Source organism: Cynoglossus semilaevis, chromosome 4, assembly GCF_000523025.1.
Source record: "Cynoglossus semilaevis isolate Cse_v1.0 chromosome 4, Cse_v1.0, whole genome shotgun sequence".
In the NCBI taxonomy this organism is placed as follows: Eukaryota; Metazoa; Chordata; class Actinopteri; order Pleuronectiformes; family Cynoglossidae; genus Cynoglossus; species Cynoglossus semilaevis.
In genome coordinates, this window is record NC_024310.1 from 1,632,719 (window position 1) to 1,649,591 (window position 16,873).

The following is a 16,873-nucleotide window of genomic DNA, read 5'->3' on the forward strand; positions in this document are numbered from 1 at the left end:
CCCCACCGTAACACCCCCCCGTAACCACCCCCCCATTTCTCTTTCTCCATATCTGCCTCCTAGGTTTCTACGAGTCCAGCGAGGGTCACTCACCCAGAGGACAGTCTGGTCCCCCTGAGTCCACAGAGACGGTCTCCTCCTGGACCTGGACCTGGACCAGTGACAGGCCCAAGTCTGTGGGTGAGAACCGTGGAGCTGCTGCGGAGACCGAGGCTCAGTTGAACCTGATGTTCATGGACTGAGATATTATTTTAACTGTAAAAAAACGTGGTCTCTGACGTCAGACGTGTAGAGTGTGAGGTCACATGGTCTGTTTGAATATACGTCGTCGTGTATTTTTTTTTACCTGGCATTTCTGCCAAAACTAATGTATTCTGAATTATTTCCCCAGAATCTTAAACTATTTGCATCAAACTAATAATTATTTTTAACAATTACATAAATGAATATATAAGTCAGCAAAAGAGAATTATTTAAAAAAATATATACAAATATATTTTAAATAATAAAGATATTTATATTTTAATAAAATTATTTTATATTATTATTATTTAAAATTGTCAAAAAGTCATAGATTTTAATGTTACTGATTATTTTATTTACCTTCTGTTTTATTATTTATTTTACTGTAATTCCCTGCTGTGAGTGTGATATAAAACTTTACTAAAACATTTTTTTTTCAACACTTATTCTCCGACGTTGTCCTTCCTTCACTTTGTTGTTGTTTGCACATCATCCTTCCTTCACTTTGTTGTTGTTTTTTTTTTCTAGGAGATTCCGTTCTGTTGAACGGAGACGCTGACGTAGCGGCTCTGCACGCCAGCCTCCCGCGTTCTTTCTCTGCACCTTACCCCCCCCTGCAGGACATCGCTGAGGAGACGGCGGCAGTGGAGCGGTGGCAGGACGGCTTCAGCGGAGCATCCCAGGACTGGCCGCCCACAGAGGAGCAGGTGACGGAGGAGGAGTACCAGCAGGCTCTGAGGGTGGAGAGCTACATCCTCAGGCTGATCCAGCGTCACGTTCTCCCCCCACGTCCTTGTCAGCCCCGAACCACCCTGAGCCCCGAGCCCCCGTACTGCAGCGCCCCTGGACACAGCTCTCTTCACAGGCGGACGTCCTCTCTCACCGCGGAGCAACGCCTTCCTGACCCCCATCTTCAAGCCCACGTTGACCTTTCAGACCCAAAGAGCCACGGTTGGAGCAGTGACCCACCGGAGAGGGAGGACTGTGGAGGGGAGGGGCCGTCTTTGGAGGAGGACTGTTATTTGGCCCTGCCCTACCCCCAGTCCAGGCCACACTCCCTGGTTGGGAGACTACCATCACCTCTGCCCTCTCACGACCCTAACGCTCTTGACCTTTGTTGTGAACCCGCGTCCCCCCATCATTATCTCCCTCCCCACCCCCCGTCTCACCACAAGCACAATTTTGTAAATGCTCAGTTTATCCCTGGACAGGCCTGCGTCGGCCACGTTTGCTCCCCCAGAATCCACCACCCAGCAGCGCCCTCTCCTGATCGCCTCACCTCCGGTCAAACCAAGGCCAAAACCTCCAGAAAAGGCAGCAGCGAGAGACAAAGATCTAAGAAATCCAGCAGTAAAACCAATCGGTCCCAGTCTGAGAACAGCCTCCTGACCCAGCGAGCGCTGCCGCAGCGCAGGTACAGCACCACGGAGAGGCACCAAGGCAGACACAACCACGGCCACGTCCCTGGACCCCAGGGGGGCAACACCGGCCACGGTGTGTGCCAACGCTGGTGTTCCACCCAGGAACTCAGCCAAGATGAAGGGGAGGCCCAGAGACGACCGGCTCGTAAAGCTCGCCAAGGTCACTTACAGTCTCAGGCCCAAAACTACCAACAACGGGAGCCACAAAACACCGAGCACTGGCCCACAGACCACCAGGAGAGGGCGCCCCTCTGTCAGGGAGAGGAAGCCTACGGCGGAGCTGCCCCCGCTGAGTCCGAGTCCAGCATGAGCGAAGTGTATTCCCCGGCCTCCAGCTCCCTGTCCAGTGACTCTGATGAGAGTGGGGGGCTGGTGTGGCCGCAGCAGCTGCCGCCGCGCCTCGCTTCGGTCTCATCCTCGCCGTCATCACAGGCGGCAGGAAACGCTCCGTCACAGACCAAAGCCTTCGTCAAGATCAAAGCCTCTCACGCTCTGAAGAAGAAAATTCTCCGATTCCGCTCAGGGTCCCTCAAGGTCATGACCACGGTCTGAGGACTGACCTTTGACCTCCAACTTCGCTGCAGTGTAAAGCCATCTCCAGATCCACGTTGTGGATTAACTCACCTCATCCTCCTGTTTAATCGACCTACCTCTGTTAACGAGACGTGTCCTCCGTCACAGACGTCCTCAGTCTGTGGTTGGGTCATAACTGACGACTGTCAGTTATTTCAGGAGTAGAACCAGGGAGGTTCTATTTCATGTGATTTACACTGTGTTAATACAGGAATACAGATAACCGTCAAACAGGAAGAGACACACGGTTACAGCCGTTGGCATTTTTGGGGAAGTTTGTAGAGTTTGTTTGTCAAATGACGCAGTTTTAAAAAGATTCGTTTTTACAGAAACAATTCATTTTTAAGTAGATATTTTTGGGATATGTTTATTTTGTAAACAATCATCGTACCTGTGTTTTGATCACAGGGACTAGATTCTTATTCAAAAACAACAAGAAATTGCAAAGCCATAAAGCAGTAAAAATCTGTTTTTTTTTTTACTTCTATTCTGTCGCAGGCACCTGTTCCATAATAAAAACTTGGATTCCTTTGTTTGTTCCTACAGATAAATTACATTTTTGTTATTCTCTGAGCAGCAAATATAAACATTTCCAGTCAATTTTTCACAGATTCTGCTTTTGGAAACAGACAATGTAAATTACTATAATATCAGGATGGGAAATATCACAGTATCACTACACAATATGCATGTACTATGTTTAAAATGCACAAAATCCTGAGAATCACTTACTCTTGTAAATATGTTGTTTTTTTTTGTATTTGCCGTCACGTGGCCTTGTTTACTGAATGTAGTTTTTAAATAAATCCACTTCTGTTCTTACCGACATGTCACCGACATACCATGTTCCGAGGACGTTTTAAAAAATAAATATCAAAGTTAAAATAAATTCTACAATCCTGGTAAAATAATCTTTTTAAAAATTGATTCAAGTTTATACAGTAATCTATAAATTTGTGTTTATCTAAACAATGAGATTCTGTGACAAGAGCCATCGTCGATTCAGCGTCTTTTGGCTATAGCTCCCTCTTGTGGTCAATATAATAAAATGCTACAACTTACCGCATCTTCATCCAGTATTTAGTGGTTAAAATATACATAAATTAACATGTATATATTAATAATTTATCTTTAAACGTTAACATATTGCCATATTACATTCATTTCGAATACAGTTTACAACTGAACTCTGTCGTTAGGGGCACTCGAGTGAGGAAAAATAGATTTCACAACGTAAACGAGTCCATAGTTCCGTATTTCTGTGCAACTAAAAATACATCCCGTGTCGACACTGCTGACAAAACAACACAGGAACGATTTACAACCAATCAAGTGAACAAACGGATACTTCTGGTTTTATTAACACTTTTATCTCCTTAAAACTCTTTGTATTGAAATCGTAAAAGAATGATACACTTGAATTAGCAAACATTCACATTTACACATTACACATAGAAATATATTTTTATATTGTATATTTTATACCCCTCATTGTCAAGACAACTGAGATAATCCGTAAGTTTTTTTCTTTATTATTTATTATACAAAAATATTAATATTTCAAACTTTGAAAGACTGAGATTCGGCTCCTTCAGTTAAACTCAGAGTGGGCAGTTTTTGAGCTGTTTTTAAGCTGTGGGACAAATTCAAAAGCTGCTTCATTTGTGGGTAAATCACCACAGATATACATAAAAAAAAAACCACCAAACATTGTTCTCTCTCTCTCGCTCTCTCTCTCTCTGCCCCCTCCCTATTTTCCATTTCATCTTTTCCATTCCTCACACAGTTACAGTCTGGAGATTCTATAGATATCCTTCTCCTGTTTATTTTTTGCAGGGACTTTTTACTTTTTGACCCCTCAGTATTTCTAGCCCTGATATTTCAGTCACTATAATAAACTTATTTCCCACTTATTTTTGATAGAAACATTGTTTTAAGTATCTAAACCCCTCTGTAAAACTAATTTTTAAAAATAAAAAATTCCTGCACAGACAACTGACCAATCAATGGGATGGATCAGAACTGAACCTCCATCAGACTTTTGTCATTTCCTTGCTGGAGCCTGTGACCTTGGTTTCAGTAGAACCAATGCTCTGTCGCACGAGTGTCTCTTCGTTGATGAAGTGGAACATACTACGCAGGGAGCGGGTCACGCTGCTCTTGAAATCCCGACCCAGACACACATAGAGAAGTGGGTTGAGGCAGCTGTTACAATAAGCCAAACACACCGTTAGGATCTCAGCTTTGTAAACATTCGGATGCTGAGGGGAATCTCGAGGAGTCGTCAAATACAGGAAGTCCACGATGTGCAGAGGGAACCAGCAGAGGAAGAAGGTCAGCACCACAGCGATGATGACCCGAAGGGTTCGCTTGGAACGACTTCCACGACCGCGGTTCATTCCTCCGTCTGCTTTTTTGTACACTACGATGTGACAGATGACGATGACCATGAAGGGGAGGATGAAGCCCATAATGAAACGGTAGCAGGTGAGAATCCAGCTGGTCGTCACACCAGCCTTCGTCTTACACTCCCGCTTCTCCTCACCCGCCTCGGAATGCTCGGTGTACACAAACTGTGGGATGCTGCCTATCAGGGCCAGACACCACACGGCAACACACGCAAAGACGGCCTTTTTCGGTTGTCTTTTGTTCTGGCACCACACTGGTCGGGTTACCAGAACCAATCGATCCACGCTGATCAAAACCAACTGCAAGATGCTGCAGTACATCACCAGGTAGAAGAGCCCCTTGACCAGGGTGCAGGCCACGGGACCGAAGTGCCAGTGATCATCATGGGCCAAAGGGACCATGAGCAGAGGAACCGATAGGCAACACAGGAGGTCGGCTAGGGCCAGGTTGAGGAACCACAGTGAGGTGACCGAGCGGGTCATGCGGAAGCCCGTCACCCAAACCACCAGGGCGTTTCCAGGAACCCCCAGCAGAACAACAAGGCCGTAGAAAATCAGTGATACAATCTGGACTGGTTGGATCTTTGGGGGCTCGAACGGAGGCAAAGTGAAGTCTGAATAATTGTAGTTGTAGGTCCATGTGAGGCAAAGTGAAGTCTGAATAATTGTAATTGTAGTTGTAGGTCCATGAATAATCAGAAGGATCCATTGTTGTGTAGACCTGTGAATGAAGAAGATTCAGATAAAAAAAAAAAAACATGTCTTAGGCTTAGTGGTTGAGGAAGCAGACTGTTGGTCTGGAAGGTTTCGGGTTCTGTGCTGTGTCGCAATGACAGATAATTCACTTTCACTGTTAAAATGTTAATTAATCATTAAGACTAAATCAAAACTCAATCCAAACTGTTAAACTCAAAACATGACATATAGTAATAATTGGAAGAGGATATTTGGTAACAGTCGTACTCACGGTGATTGTTGTGTTGCCTGATGTGTTGTCAGGAGGACAGGAAAGACAACTCTTCTGCTTTTATTTTCACTGTTTGTCTTCAAAGCCCACACCCACATCCTTCCCAATATCACAGAATCATGTGTTCTACTTATTTAATCATCAATGACAAAAAAAACAAAACAAAAACAAACAATTGCAATTACAAATCCTCGTGATATACGTAAATATAAAAAGAAAAGTGTCCATTGACATATAGGAAGTTTATATCTTTTTATTTTACGTTTTGTCACTTGTTTTCCTCTGCATGACTGGGCCAGTATCTTTCATATTACTATTAATTGTATTATTATTCCTTACACACTTCACTGTTTGTACATTTTGCCTTGTGAAAATAATTAAAATCAAATAACAGCGATATTTTATGCTGTGTAAATTTAAATAGTCATATTAATTAATTCAATTTAATATTCACAGAATATTCACGGCGCTTATTTATTAAGTGTTAACACGTTAGTTATGTATAGTGTATGACGAAGAAAAAAAACACCTGCGCCGAAGCGAAAAGATGATTGGTGGACATTTTCAGCACCGGCTTATGATTGGTTGGCAGATTATTATTGGAAATTCCAAATACAAGATGGCTGCCGTCGACCGGCGTTACGCTAATACAGTTTCTTTAATCTTCAGCTGCAGTTTTGGCAAGTGAGTCCGTGATATTTAACTTTTATTTTCATTGTTTGAAACTGTTACACTCTTAATTCTCTTAGTCTGTTGTGTTTGTTCAAATATTCACTCTTCAGCACGACAACAGTGTGAGTGTTTTACCGTAACTGACGTCAACACACACCGAATCGGGAGTCTTCTGATTGTTTTTTTATTACGTGAGATCTCGTATAAAAAAAATTATGGGAACTAACTATTCTTTTTCTTTCGGTTTTGTCCCTTTTTTAAGTTTTTTTATGGGAACTAAATATCACTTAAAAAAACAAAGAGGGAAAGTTAATTTCTCAGTCTTGTTTATTCAGTGTTTTTATGTACAAACACAACCGTCTACATGCAACGTGTCTTTTACTTTGACATTAAACAGAGTTCACTAATGGAAAACAAACCATGTAAAGCTGCCATTAACCACTAAGATAAACCAACTTTATATTTTGAAAAAAGGGAATTTCACGGTTTTTTAAAACTGATTAAGTGTTAAATATTTCCACAGAGTTGTCGAAGGCATACAGTTAGAAAAAATGTCATGTTAAGAAACTTAAGGAATTGTTTGTTAAATGTTTTTGGCCCTAACCTAATGCTCTGGGTGTAATGACACCTGCATAATTTAATCAGTTGGCATATAGAGGAGTTAATACATTTTAGAGTACATGTATAAATCCATACAACAATTTTTAACAACAAACTAATAGTTTGTAGAAACATAATTATAAATATGACAAATTTCTCTGTCCACTCCATGACAACAATAAATAAGGGAAATCAAACACACAATGTCAGCAAGACCTTTTTTTGAACAACATTCAAGAGTGAATATGTCAGTTTATTCATGTCCCAATGTCCCTGTGGTTGGTCTTACACAACAAATTAAAAGTTTCCTCATGTTGTGCCATGTTACTCATCTGTTTTAGGTACTCTGAAACTAATTTACGTGTTTATAGATATTGTATCACAGTGAGTCACCAAGTTATATGGAACATGAGTCAGTTAAAGGTGGGAGCACTGCTTGGTGGAAGGGTCGGGGTGTCATCCCTGAAGGCATCTGACTGAATATCTGGGAAAGAGAAACACAAAAATGTGGTTTCTGGTTAAAATTTCCACTGAACAAAAATCTGCTGACGGCGCTGGTAGGTCTCAGTTTCCCATGAGAAATGTTGTAATACAGTATGTTCGGTTGTATGACACATTGGGTAAAGTCATACAGTAAATATATGTGTGTGTAGAAATACTGAAAGATTTATATTGTTTTTATTTATCCTAAATTAGTCATCGTCTAAAATGAACTCCACTCACCAATCAGTGTCAAGCCCTGCTGTTGCTGCAATATAACTGACGTCTCCTCCTCCTCCTCCTCCTCCTCCTCCTCTTCCTCTTCTTCATCTCCCCAGTCAGCGATGTTGGCAGGAGGGATACACTGTTCTAGGAACAGGTCTTCTTCGTCGTCGTCCATGTCCACGTTCTCTGGAGGCCAACGCAGCTCCCCGCTCTCCACCTCGCTCACTTCTGTGGGCTCCACCACGATGGATGGCAGACGCTCCTTCTCACGCTCCTGTTCCAGACTGTTCAGCAGAGCCTCCGAGCTCAAAACGATTTCCACCGGTTCAGGGAAGATCTGAATTCAAAGAAAGAAGGGAAAGAAAAAAAACAACAAGGTGAAAACTTATGTTCATGTTCTGTAACTAATGTGAAATATTGGATCTTGTGTTTCCAGTACAATAAAAGAACACACCTGAAATGGCAACCTTTGCTCCTTTCGTTGAGTGTCTTCGCAGTTGTGATATCGACTGCTCATTTCATCTGTACTCCTGCAAAAAACGTACAGTCATATTCAGAACATGGACTACAGTCCAATCACGCCTCTTCATCAAAGTGATGTCATTACACACACCAGTACAAAATGGGGAAATGTTTTAATGCTATTTTCATTTGTCTGTTTTTGTTTGAAATGTATCAGGGATGGATCCAGCAGGTGGCAGTATTACGTAAACATGCAGAGCTTCAGTGAAATCCAAAGAAGAAGAAGCAAAAACGAGAGAGACTCAGAGCTGTGTGTTTCTTCAATTCCTGCGAGTTTATCAACCGGCGTTCAACTCAACAGGCCATGGTTTAATACACAGTGAGTACATTTGAGTAAATTTAATTTAATTACATAAGCTTTTTACACATTTTTTCTAAAGCAGCAAAATCTTCATTGTCACAGTCATTGTTTGACAGACAAGTTATTTTCTGCCTCATTTTTGCACTTTTTCTTCAGTTATGCTGTTTGTTTGGGACACAACCGTCTCCACCTGGTGAGTAATCATCGCTGCACTGGAACTTCAAACACAAGCTTGTGTCCAAATCCTACCTCAATCCATTTTAAGTAACAAGGAGAGCCTGCACGGGGATTAAAACGTGGGGTGCGGCTCTGCCTGAGTCCTATTTACATCCCTTTCTTTTTCCCTCTCTCTCTTTATCTCCTGTTTTGATTTTTTTTTTAATTAATTAATATCATTTCCATTGAAACAAAGTACCAGTTTCAATCTTCATGACATTTGGAAGTGAAGATAGCTCATCTTTGAGCAGTTTGTCTCCAGTCTTTGAAGAATTCTAAACTTGTTGTCACGTGAAGGTGATGAAACACTCGATAAGGCAGGAGAGGAAACCAGAGAGGAAGTGTCATCGTGTGTCAACACTATAAGAACAGTGGCGATAAAGGTGATCTTACAGATGTACGATATCACGGTGGAAACTGCCCTTAAACCAGAAAAGGCAAAGCTGTTCTTTTTCGTTTTCAATCTTTTACACAAAAGTCATGTTTCCCAAACTTGAGCTCAGATATTACGCTGAGCGTCCAAACCAGGACGCCCAGTTCTCGTCCATCTGGGATGAGCTTTGGGACAATCTTGAAGGTTCTGACCCAAATATGAGCGAGAGAATGTGCAGGAACACAATTCATCTTCTGCTGCGTTTACAACTGCAGAACACTAAGCTGTTTGTCTGCCACCTGGGATGGAAACTTTCAGCAGCTATTATGATGAGAAGCTTAACCTCCATGTAATCCACTCATACTGACACACAGAGGCCGAACACCTGCACGCTGCAGCTTTGTCAACAGGCGCTCTGTATTTCTGTTTTTTATATCAGGATTATTGACATCATTCTGCAAAAAAAAAAGGTATCGGCCACATTTTTAGGAAGCCCAGCCTAAACGAAGGTTAGGTGTATGACCAAATTAGCAGAATGAAGCCACAGGAAGAGGAAATGATAAGAGATCACATAGTTTATGCAAAAGGAAGAGAACATTTAGCTCTGCTGCCGTTTCTGTGCACGAATGTTGCTGATAAAGTGTATTTCCTAGCCACTAACCCTAATCTAAATATGACAGATATCTGTCCAATCGTAATCATCACCCTAACTTTAATCTGATCCATATTCTAATCCAACCTCCAAATCTTGATTCTCAACATGTCCTCAGGACCTCAAACTGTCCCCACAACTGTAGTTTTTTCCCCCGCTCCGTTCTATTCTGTTCACTTTAACCCAAATCTCCAAAATAAAAGTCTACCTCTTCAGGCCCGGGCTCTTTGCCGTGCCGACTGTCAGACTTTAAGGTGCAAATATTAAGCGCTTTTCCTGACGACCACTCAGCGTTCTACTGACGGCTGATACTGACAACACGGCCCGTCGTGGAGTCGTTCCCACATCCTCTGGTTGTGTACAGCTGATCTCCTCCACCAACACACCACTGCGGCCCTCGGACAGGAGTCTGCTGTCCATCCCTCGAACCAAACTCAAAGGTTTCGTGGACAGTGTCTCTCTAGACCCGCCTTTTTACCATGGCAGTTCCCCGTCCGTCGGAAAACTCTCACTCAGCCTTTTTTCTGGTCGACTTTCGTGTTTTCTTTTGACTATCACTCAGCCCATACTTAGGTGAAGCACCTTGGGTTTCCTGAAAGGTGCTATACAAATCCAAGGTATTATTTTTTATATTATTATTATTATTATCCCCAGTTTTTTCCGTTTTTGTTTCATATTTCTATGTCAAAAAGTAAAATGAACTGCAGCAATCTAACAGGGATCTGACAGATCTTTACCCGTTTACTTGTTTGTTTGTTTTTTACCATTATATTTGAGTCTTCTTTATGTCATTCATGTTGCACCAAACACTTGACAGTTTGTGACATTGTTCTGCGACGTTTCCGTCTCTCAAGGGAAACTGAACAGAACGTTACAGGATGATTATTTACAACACATGAAACACACATAGTGAAACCATTGATGTGTTCTTGTCTTCCTCTACGTCAGTGTAGGTTGTAGGTTTTGAGGCCACCTCATCTCTGACCCTGCAGATGAAATGACTTACGCTGGAATTATTGCTTAATCTAAGACCTAGATCTCGAAGGACCTGAATTTGCCCTTTAAACTCACCCCTGACATTATGAACAAACACCTTCCCTTTTACCTAAAACTGCACTTTCACAACTAGTGGACAATCTTAACTATTTGAAAAAATTAAAGTGTTGTCTCACCCCTCCAGAGCTGTCACGTAGCCGTCCTGTTCTTCTTGGCCCAGATCCAGTGGTGTGAGACAGGATTCTTCCACAGTGAGTACCAGTGACTCAGGTGGAGGCGCAGGACGAGGAGAGGTGCAGCTCCCGGAGCATTCTCCCTCTGCAGAGCCCTCGCTGAGGCTTTTGACCTCCAGGGTGACTCTGGGGTTGGTGGGTTTCTAGACCCTGAAAGATCTCAAAGTGCAAGTTAGGAGCCAGAGCCTTCTTACCCCCCGTCAGTCAGTCAGTCAGTCAGGACCGCACCTGTCTCATGTGTCTGGATCAGTACTGGAGCCTGGATCCAATGTCCATCCTCACGTCGTGTCCCTCCCTGTCGCACCCCACCCCGACGACGGCAGGCTTTGGAAGGGAGCGGGATTAACGTCGCTTTCGATTACAAAGGCTGCCGGTGTGACGTCAGTCAGGCTTGACAGTTCTCTCTGATGAGTTAGCAGTTAGACCCGGTTACTGGTTATTGGTTGGTAAAATGAGGAGATGTTGGTGTTTGGCTCACACTGTTACTGGAGGCCGATCACGGGATGATCGAGATCACATCGTCTTTGACAACTTTTTACGTTACGTGTTTACTCAAATCCCAGTGGTTTAGTTCAACTTTCTCTCTCTCTCTCTCTGTCTCTCTCTCTCTCTCTTTGTCCCTCTCTATATATACTGTATGTCTCTTTCTCTTATTTTTCCCATTGTGTTTGCTGCTGCTCCACGAGTGGATTTAGATTTGGAAGACTCATGGAATTAGCTCAGGGATCAAGGGCTCATGGAGGGGGGGTTGGGGGGGGTGAATATACTGCATATATCCTACCATTGTAAAACAGACTGCGCACTATTATCAGCGATCCATAATCCCCTCTTATTCTAAAAGGGGGGGGGGGGGGTTTGGAGGAGGAGGAGTCAGTGCAGCACTTCAGCCTTCTGTGCTCCTGCAAAACTTTTCATGTCAAAAAAAAAAGCCAGCATGAAATGTTCCTCTCTGTGACATACGACTGCTGCACCATGATCACGGCTCTTCTGCCCGGCACAGATGCAACACAAACATGTAATATGATTTCACAACACATTACGCAATCTACTTCCTGAAACTGTCTTTGATTGTGAAAAGTTGCAGCAGTGTTTTTGACGTTGTCAAAATTTAACAGATGTGAACACAGGAGGGCAGTGTTTTTCCATTCCTGTCTTTCTCTGTCTCCGTAGAAATTGTCAGTAATTGACTAATTCAATTTTGAGTAATTCCATATTATTTCTGGAATATTTGCAGAAAGTAAACATTCAGAAGCATTTTAATGTGAAAAAAAACCGTATCATTTAATGTATTTGTGTTACGTACAAAAAATACAGAGAACAGGATTAGGGGACGTTGCAATAGCACCAGGACATTTTTGAAAATCGTGTAACATGACAATGGGGAAAATAAATGTACGTCCTCCAGTCGTTAGGGGGCACTGCATCTTTACCGTTCTCGGAAGTTGTGAAACGCTGATGCGCAGTTGCTGTTTTGAAATCATTGAACGCGGCGTGAGAAACGATTAACTGTGAAAACACATCCATTATTAGAGTTAATATTCTACCTATAGCTGATCCGGTATGGATATAGATAGCGGGGCATACGGACCAGGATTTGTTGGGATCCGGTTTTGTCAGGAATGGTGAGTATTTGAAGACTTTGGCGAAGTTAGCGCAGACGGCTAAGCTGTTAGCATCACATTTAAGCGCAGCGCTTTGTTTTGTTTGCTATTTATACTGTAATAATAATAATTGATAATATATTAATGACACTAGTACCATATCGTTGACTCTGTCCGACAGTAACAACATGCTGTATCCGAAAGAGGACAAGGAGAACCGGGTCCTGCTTTATGCGGTAAGAGAACAGCTAACGTTCACTCATTGCACTTGTAAAACCGGTGTTTTTGTTACTGGAAATGTATAGTCACAGCAACACGGTTGTTTTAAGACTCATCGAGTCATGAATAGTAAGCGTCGAAGTAAAATATCTCCAGGTAGGAGCTCCTACTTTGTCGACCTGCTCCTCAAACCTCGCCGTTCACCTGGTTTACTCCTTCATTCAGTGATACTTTTATTGATCACCGCTGCAGTTTCTTAATATTCTGTCCATCCTCTTTATGAAAGTCGTAGCATCTTTATTAGATCTCACAGGAGACTGGCTCTCCTGTTGTTAGACTGACTTTTAAACGTTCCTATCTTTTGCACTTTTATTTGACTTGTTTGTATTTATTGATTGTTTTCTTCATCCCACAGTGCAGAAACTGTGATTACCAACAGGAGGCAGATAACAGCTGCATCTACGTGAATAAGATCACCCATGAAGTAGAGTGAGTAAAACCCACTGACCTTATGAGCCACACGAAGAATTCGAGGCTGTCATGTTCATGTAAAAGTCACAAAAATAACATGGACACACTGCTCATCAATATCCTGTCAACTGTATTCTTGTATAGCTGGGTTTTTTATTTTATAAAAATATATTTTTGCGTCACCAATGGAAAATTTGATTGTGAGTTTTACACTTTTTTTTTCATTCTTTTTCACCTGTAACCATATCATTTCAATCCTCCTGCAGTGAGTTGACCCAGATCATTGCTGACGTATCACAGGATCCGACTCTTCCAAGGACGGAGGATCACCCCTGTCCCAAGTGAGTAAAAATTTAAATGACCTGTTGTATCATTACTTTAACCAATAGCAATTGTTACCAAGATGAAAAATGTGTGTGTGAATTCGACTGTGGAAAATATGGTTAGTCTGTATAAACGTAACATTAGTTTAACACTCACTCATATCACACACTGTTGCTTTAGTTTTATTTATTTATTTTTTTACTTCTACACCATATTAAAGACATTGTTTTTTTGAGTGCCTACATGTACATGCTTTAACATCCAATCACGAATGATTATGGAATGATTAACTGAATTTCACAAACTGGTTGCAAAACATATAGAAACACGTGAACATATGTTTGACTAGATAGCAGTTTTGTTTGGTTTTTTTTTTTTTTGGGCTGTTTTGAATTGTGTAATGTTGGCGTTGCGACAGCAGGGGTTGTGTTTTGACGTCGTGCTCAAACTGTGTGTCTTCCTAGATGTGGTCACAAGGAGGCAGTGTTTTTCCAGTCTCACAGTATGAAGGCCGAGGTAATAAATCGTGTCTCTCTTTTTTTTATCTAATTATATATACACAATACATATGTATACATTTTTTAAATGAATTTCTGTCCTTGACAGGATGCAATGAGGTTGTACTACGTCTGCACAGCGCCTCACTGTGGACACCGATGGACAGAGTAAAGGAGATGAAGACAAACATTTTATCTTTTACATGTGTTTTATTCAACGTTTCATTGGACAATTCCACTTCTAGGACTTAGTCGTTAACCCTCACTGCTGATGTTTGTGGGTTCTAAATTCCTCATTATGTAAAGTATCTGTATGACTCTAGCTTATGAATATATAAATATATATATTTAGTACTTGTTTGTTTTTTTATTAAAAGAATCAGTTGTTTAAAAGTCTGAGTATTTATTTCTGAATGTTTTCCGACCTGGTTTAAAAATTCCCATTGGAGCCTGTTTGTAGTCACTCAACTGCTTGGTGGGTGTTTTTTTCTATATATATTTATCTTCCTTTCAGTGATTATTGTTGTGTTCCTGTATTTCCTCACGCTCCTGTGATTTTTAATGTGCCTTTGAATGAGTTACATGTGATCTGAGGCAAAGACCTGGCACCTGTTGGCTGGTAATCCTGTGGACTCTTCTCTTTCAATACTACTTCCTCCTACTTTGTATATTCCAAGCCAGTTGTTGCGTAAGTGCAGCGTGTGACTCAGCTGACATGATTGACAGATCATGACTTGCTCTTCAAGGTGTACTTTCCGTGACCACACCTCCTGAAGCAGACGCCGTGATAAAGCGGCTGCAAACCTGCTGCTGGTCACTTGTCAGAAGTTGCAGCAGCAGAGGAATGGAGTCGCAGGGTACGACCTCTTCACTCACAACGGTCACTTCTGAATGAACTGCTTTTTTTTTTTGATTGTCTTCTCCATTGTCTTACAGTGACCATCATTACACGGACGCAGTGGGGAGCAGCTGAACCCAAGGGGAGGGAGAAACTGAAGAGTCCAGCAGGAAGAGCCATCGTCCACCACACGGCTCTGCCGGGCTGCTCCAGTCTGGACCAGTCCAAGAAACTGGTCCAGAGCATTCAGAGAGGACACATGAACGACAGAGGCTTCGATGACATTGGATATAAGTTAGTCACAACTTTAACACTTCACCGATGCTAAAGGTTATTTTGTGGAATGAAATGTTTTTAGCTGCACAGGATTTGCAATATTTTCTGTATTTTTCCAGTTTTCTGGTGGCGGCAGACGGTGTGGTGTTTGAAGGCCGTGGATGGGGTGTGGTAGGGGCACATACCAAGGGCAGCAATCAGGACTCATTGGGCATCGCCTTCATGGGAAATTTCAACAGTAAGTAAATGTTTAACGATTTTATGTTTTTGTCAATACAAAAATTATGGCGGGCAAATGATTAGGAGACGGAACTGGAGTCGGGAATTTGTGATAAGTGTGTGTGTGTGTGTGTGAACAGTGTCAATATTTACACTGTAACTAGGTGATCATGAAGGGCGTACTTAAATTCCAAAAAAATCTCCATTTTCTAATTCAGGTTTCAAAATCTTATAGGTACAGGGCATGCAATTTAGCAACATCTAGTGGTTGAGTTAAATGTTGAAGTTCATCTGATGATTCAAGGACAAGAGTGTTCAATAACTTCTTCAATGGAATTCACACAGGAAAAGATTGTTTTATAATATAAACTTTTACATTAACATTTTATAATTAATACTTGAGTTGCGTTTTGGTCTAAAACATTTCCTCAGGCCTGAGGTTTATTACAAAGCATGAAACAGTCATTGGGATAAAAAAAAAACAAAACATGGTTTCACTCAGACTGCAGCGTTAAAATTGTTAATGTGTATTTTTTTTTTCTCTTCATTTGTTTTAGATGAGTCTCCAAACAAAGCAGCTCTGATGTCTGTCAAACAGCTGCTCCAGTCTGGAGTGTCTCAGGGGTTTTTATGTCCAGGCTTCACTGTCCTCGGACACAGAGATCTGGGAAGCACTCAGTGTCCTGGAGACAAGCTTTATGCTGCACTTCCACAGCTGAGCTGAACTTTAAAAGTATAGCGCCACCAAGCGAAGCTTTATAGATGTAACACTAAAAATACAAAAAGATTATCAGTGGAGAGTTTACTTTAATATACTTGAAAAATGATGCAGAGGTTGAGATCCAGCTCCAGACATGAAGTTGTGATAAGATCGTTAGCAGAGGTGTAAGGAGGTCAGATATTAGTCAACGACTCCTGGGGTCACGTAACAAGGCTTATTTTGTCAGACCGAAGGGGCGACCTATTTGAAGTCCTGCAGTCAAAGTCCAATATACTTTCTAATTTAATTGGTCTTTTTTTTTTTCTTTTTTTTAACTTTGTGTTTTGTGTCTGGAGCTGATTATTGACAACACTTTAAACAAAATAAACTGAATTGTGTCTTTAACACTACATTAACTTTACATTATGAAAGTGAATTTAGAAATCACTCAAAGTTGCTTTATGTTATGACGAATATGTTTTATAACCTTCCGTGAAATTTAAGGAATGTTTTTGTCAATAAATACCAATTATCTGTCGTACTGAGAGTGAATTTAGATTCCATATTAAAACTGTGTTCTTTACTGAATGCCATCAAGTAACTCGCACTGTTGGTGGAAATTTAAAAAAAATTGTGCAACAAATTAGAGTGGGAAGTGACGGTCAAATAATGCTAGTTAAACTGAGTCAGAGATTAAGGAAGGAACGGTGAACTTCCCACAGCCACAGTAACATTCCTGACGAGTACTTACACGCATGAGAGGTGAAATAAATGCTACGTCGATAGTTCAGGTCCACGTTGTCTGTAAAATAATAATATTATGACTCAAGCGCTGAATTAAAACAA

At 41.5% G+C, this 16,873-nt stretch overlaps 5 protein-coding genes and 1 long non-coding RNA gene across 8 annotated transcripts in view; 4 read left to right on the forward strand and 2 right to left on the reverse strand.

The window, feature by feature from the left end:
* Window positions 1-3,875, forward strand: part of dact3b (dishevelled-binding antagonist of beta-catenin 3b) — a 10,204-nt gene extending 6,329 nt beyond the window's left edge. The window contains exons 3-4 of the mRNA XM_008308498.3: window positions 64-180; window positions 772-3,875. Of these exons, the coding sequence (XP_008306720.1) occupies window positions 64-180; window positions 772-2,216 (1,562 nt within the window). The 3' untranslated portion in view covers window positions 2,217-3,875. The remainder of the gene's footprint in view (window positions 1-63; window positions 181-771) is intronic.
* Window positions 3,566-5,682, reverse strand: c5ar1 (complement C5a receptor 1). 2 transcript variants are annotated; one of them, XM_017031852.2, is made up of 3 exons: window positions 5,613-5,682; window positions 5,335-5,366; window positions 3,566-5,285 (listed from the first exon to the last, which is right to left on the reverse strand). In XM_017031852.2, the coding sequence occupies exons 2-3, from the start codon at window positions 5,352-5,354 to the stop codon at window positions 4,271-4,273; spliced, it is 1,035 nt and encodes a 344-aa protein (XP_016887341.2). In that variant the 5' UTR covers window positions 5,355-5,366; window positions 5,613-5,682; the 3' UTR covers window positions 3,566-4,270. The 2 variants fall into 2 exon arrangements, with proteins under 2 accessions (XP_016887341.2, XP_024910796.1); XM_025055028.1 differs by having other exon boundaries at window positions 3,566-5,272; window positions 5,316-5,366; window positions 5,613-5,666.
* Window positions 5,683-5,801: 119 nt separating this feature from the next.
* Window positions 5,802-11,280, forward strand: LOC103377629 (uncharacterized). 2 transcript variants are annotated; one of them, XR_003049539.1, is made up of 5 exons: window positions 7,310-7,441; window positions 7,703-7,966; window positions 8,269-8,430; window positions 8,569-8,605; window positions 10,834-11,280. It is a non-coding gene; the product is annotated as an uncharacterized LOC103377629 (long non-coding RNA). The 2 variants fall into 2 exon arrangements; XR_003049540.1 differs by lacking the exon at window positions 7,310-7,441 and adding an exon at window positions 5,802-6,296 and having other exon boundaries at window positions 8,569-11,280.
* lbhl (LBH regulator of WNT signaling pathway, like) lies at window positions 6,307-10,947 on the reverse strand. Its single transcript, XM_017031844.2, has 4 exons — window positions 10,826-10,947; window positions 8,044-8,119; window positions 7,608-7,926; window positions 6,307-7,368 (listed from the first exon to the last, which is right to left on the reverse strand). Exons 2-4 carry the CDS (start codon window positions 8,104-8,106, stop codon window positions 7,298-7,300), a joined length of 453 nt encoding a protein of 150 aa, XP_016887333.1. The 5' UTR covers window positions 8,107-8,119; window positions 10,826-10,947; the 3' UTR covers window positions 6,307-7,297.
* A 1,005-nt stretch (window positions 11,281-12,285) lies between the features above and the next one.
* polr2i (RNA polymerase II subunit I) lies at window positions 12,286-14,387 on the forward strand. The gene is made up of 6 exons (XM_008308496.3): window positions 12,286-12,504; window positions 12,665-12,719; window positions 13,118-13,191; window positions 13,440-13,514; window positions 13,962-14,013; window positions 14,104-14,387. Exons 1-6 carry the CDS (start codon window positions 12,443-12,445, stop codon window positions 14,164-14,166), a joined length of 381 nt encoding a protein of 126 aa, XP_008306718.1. The 5' UTR covers window positions 12,286-12,442; the 3' UTR covers window positions 14,167-14,387.
* A 151-nt stretch (window positions 14,388-14,538) lies between these two features.
* On the forward strand, window positions 14,539-16,568 carry pglyrp5 (peptidoglycan recognition protein 5). The gene is made up of 4 exons (XM_008308495.3): window positions 14,539-14,851; window positions 14,931-15,126; window positions 15,228-15,346; window positions 15,885-16,568. Exons 1-4 carry the CDS (start codon window positions 14,839-14,841, stop codon window positions 16,049-16,051), a joined length of 495 nt encoding a protein of 164 aa, XP_008306717.1. The 5' UTR covers window positions 14,539-14,838; the 3' UTR covers window positions 16,052-16,568.
* Window positions 16,569-16,873: the final 305 nt, after the last annotated feature.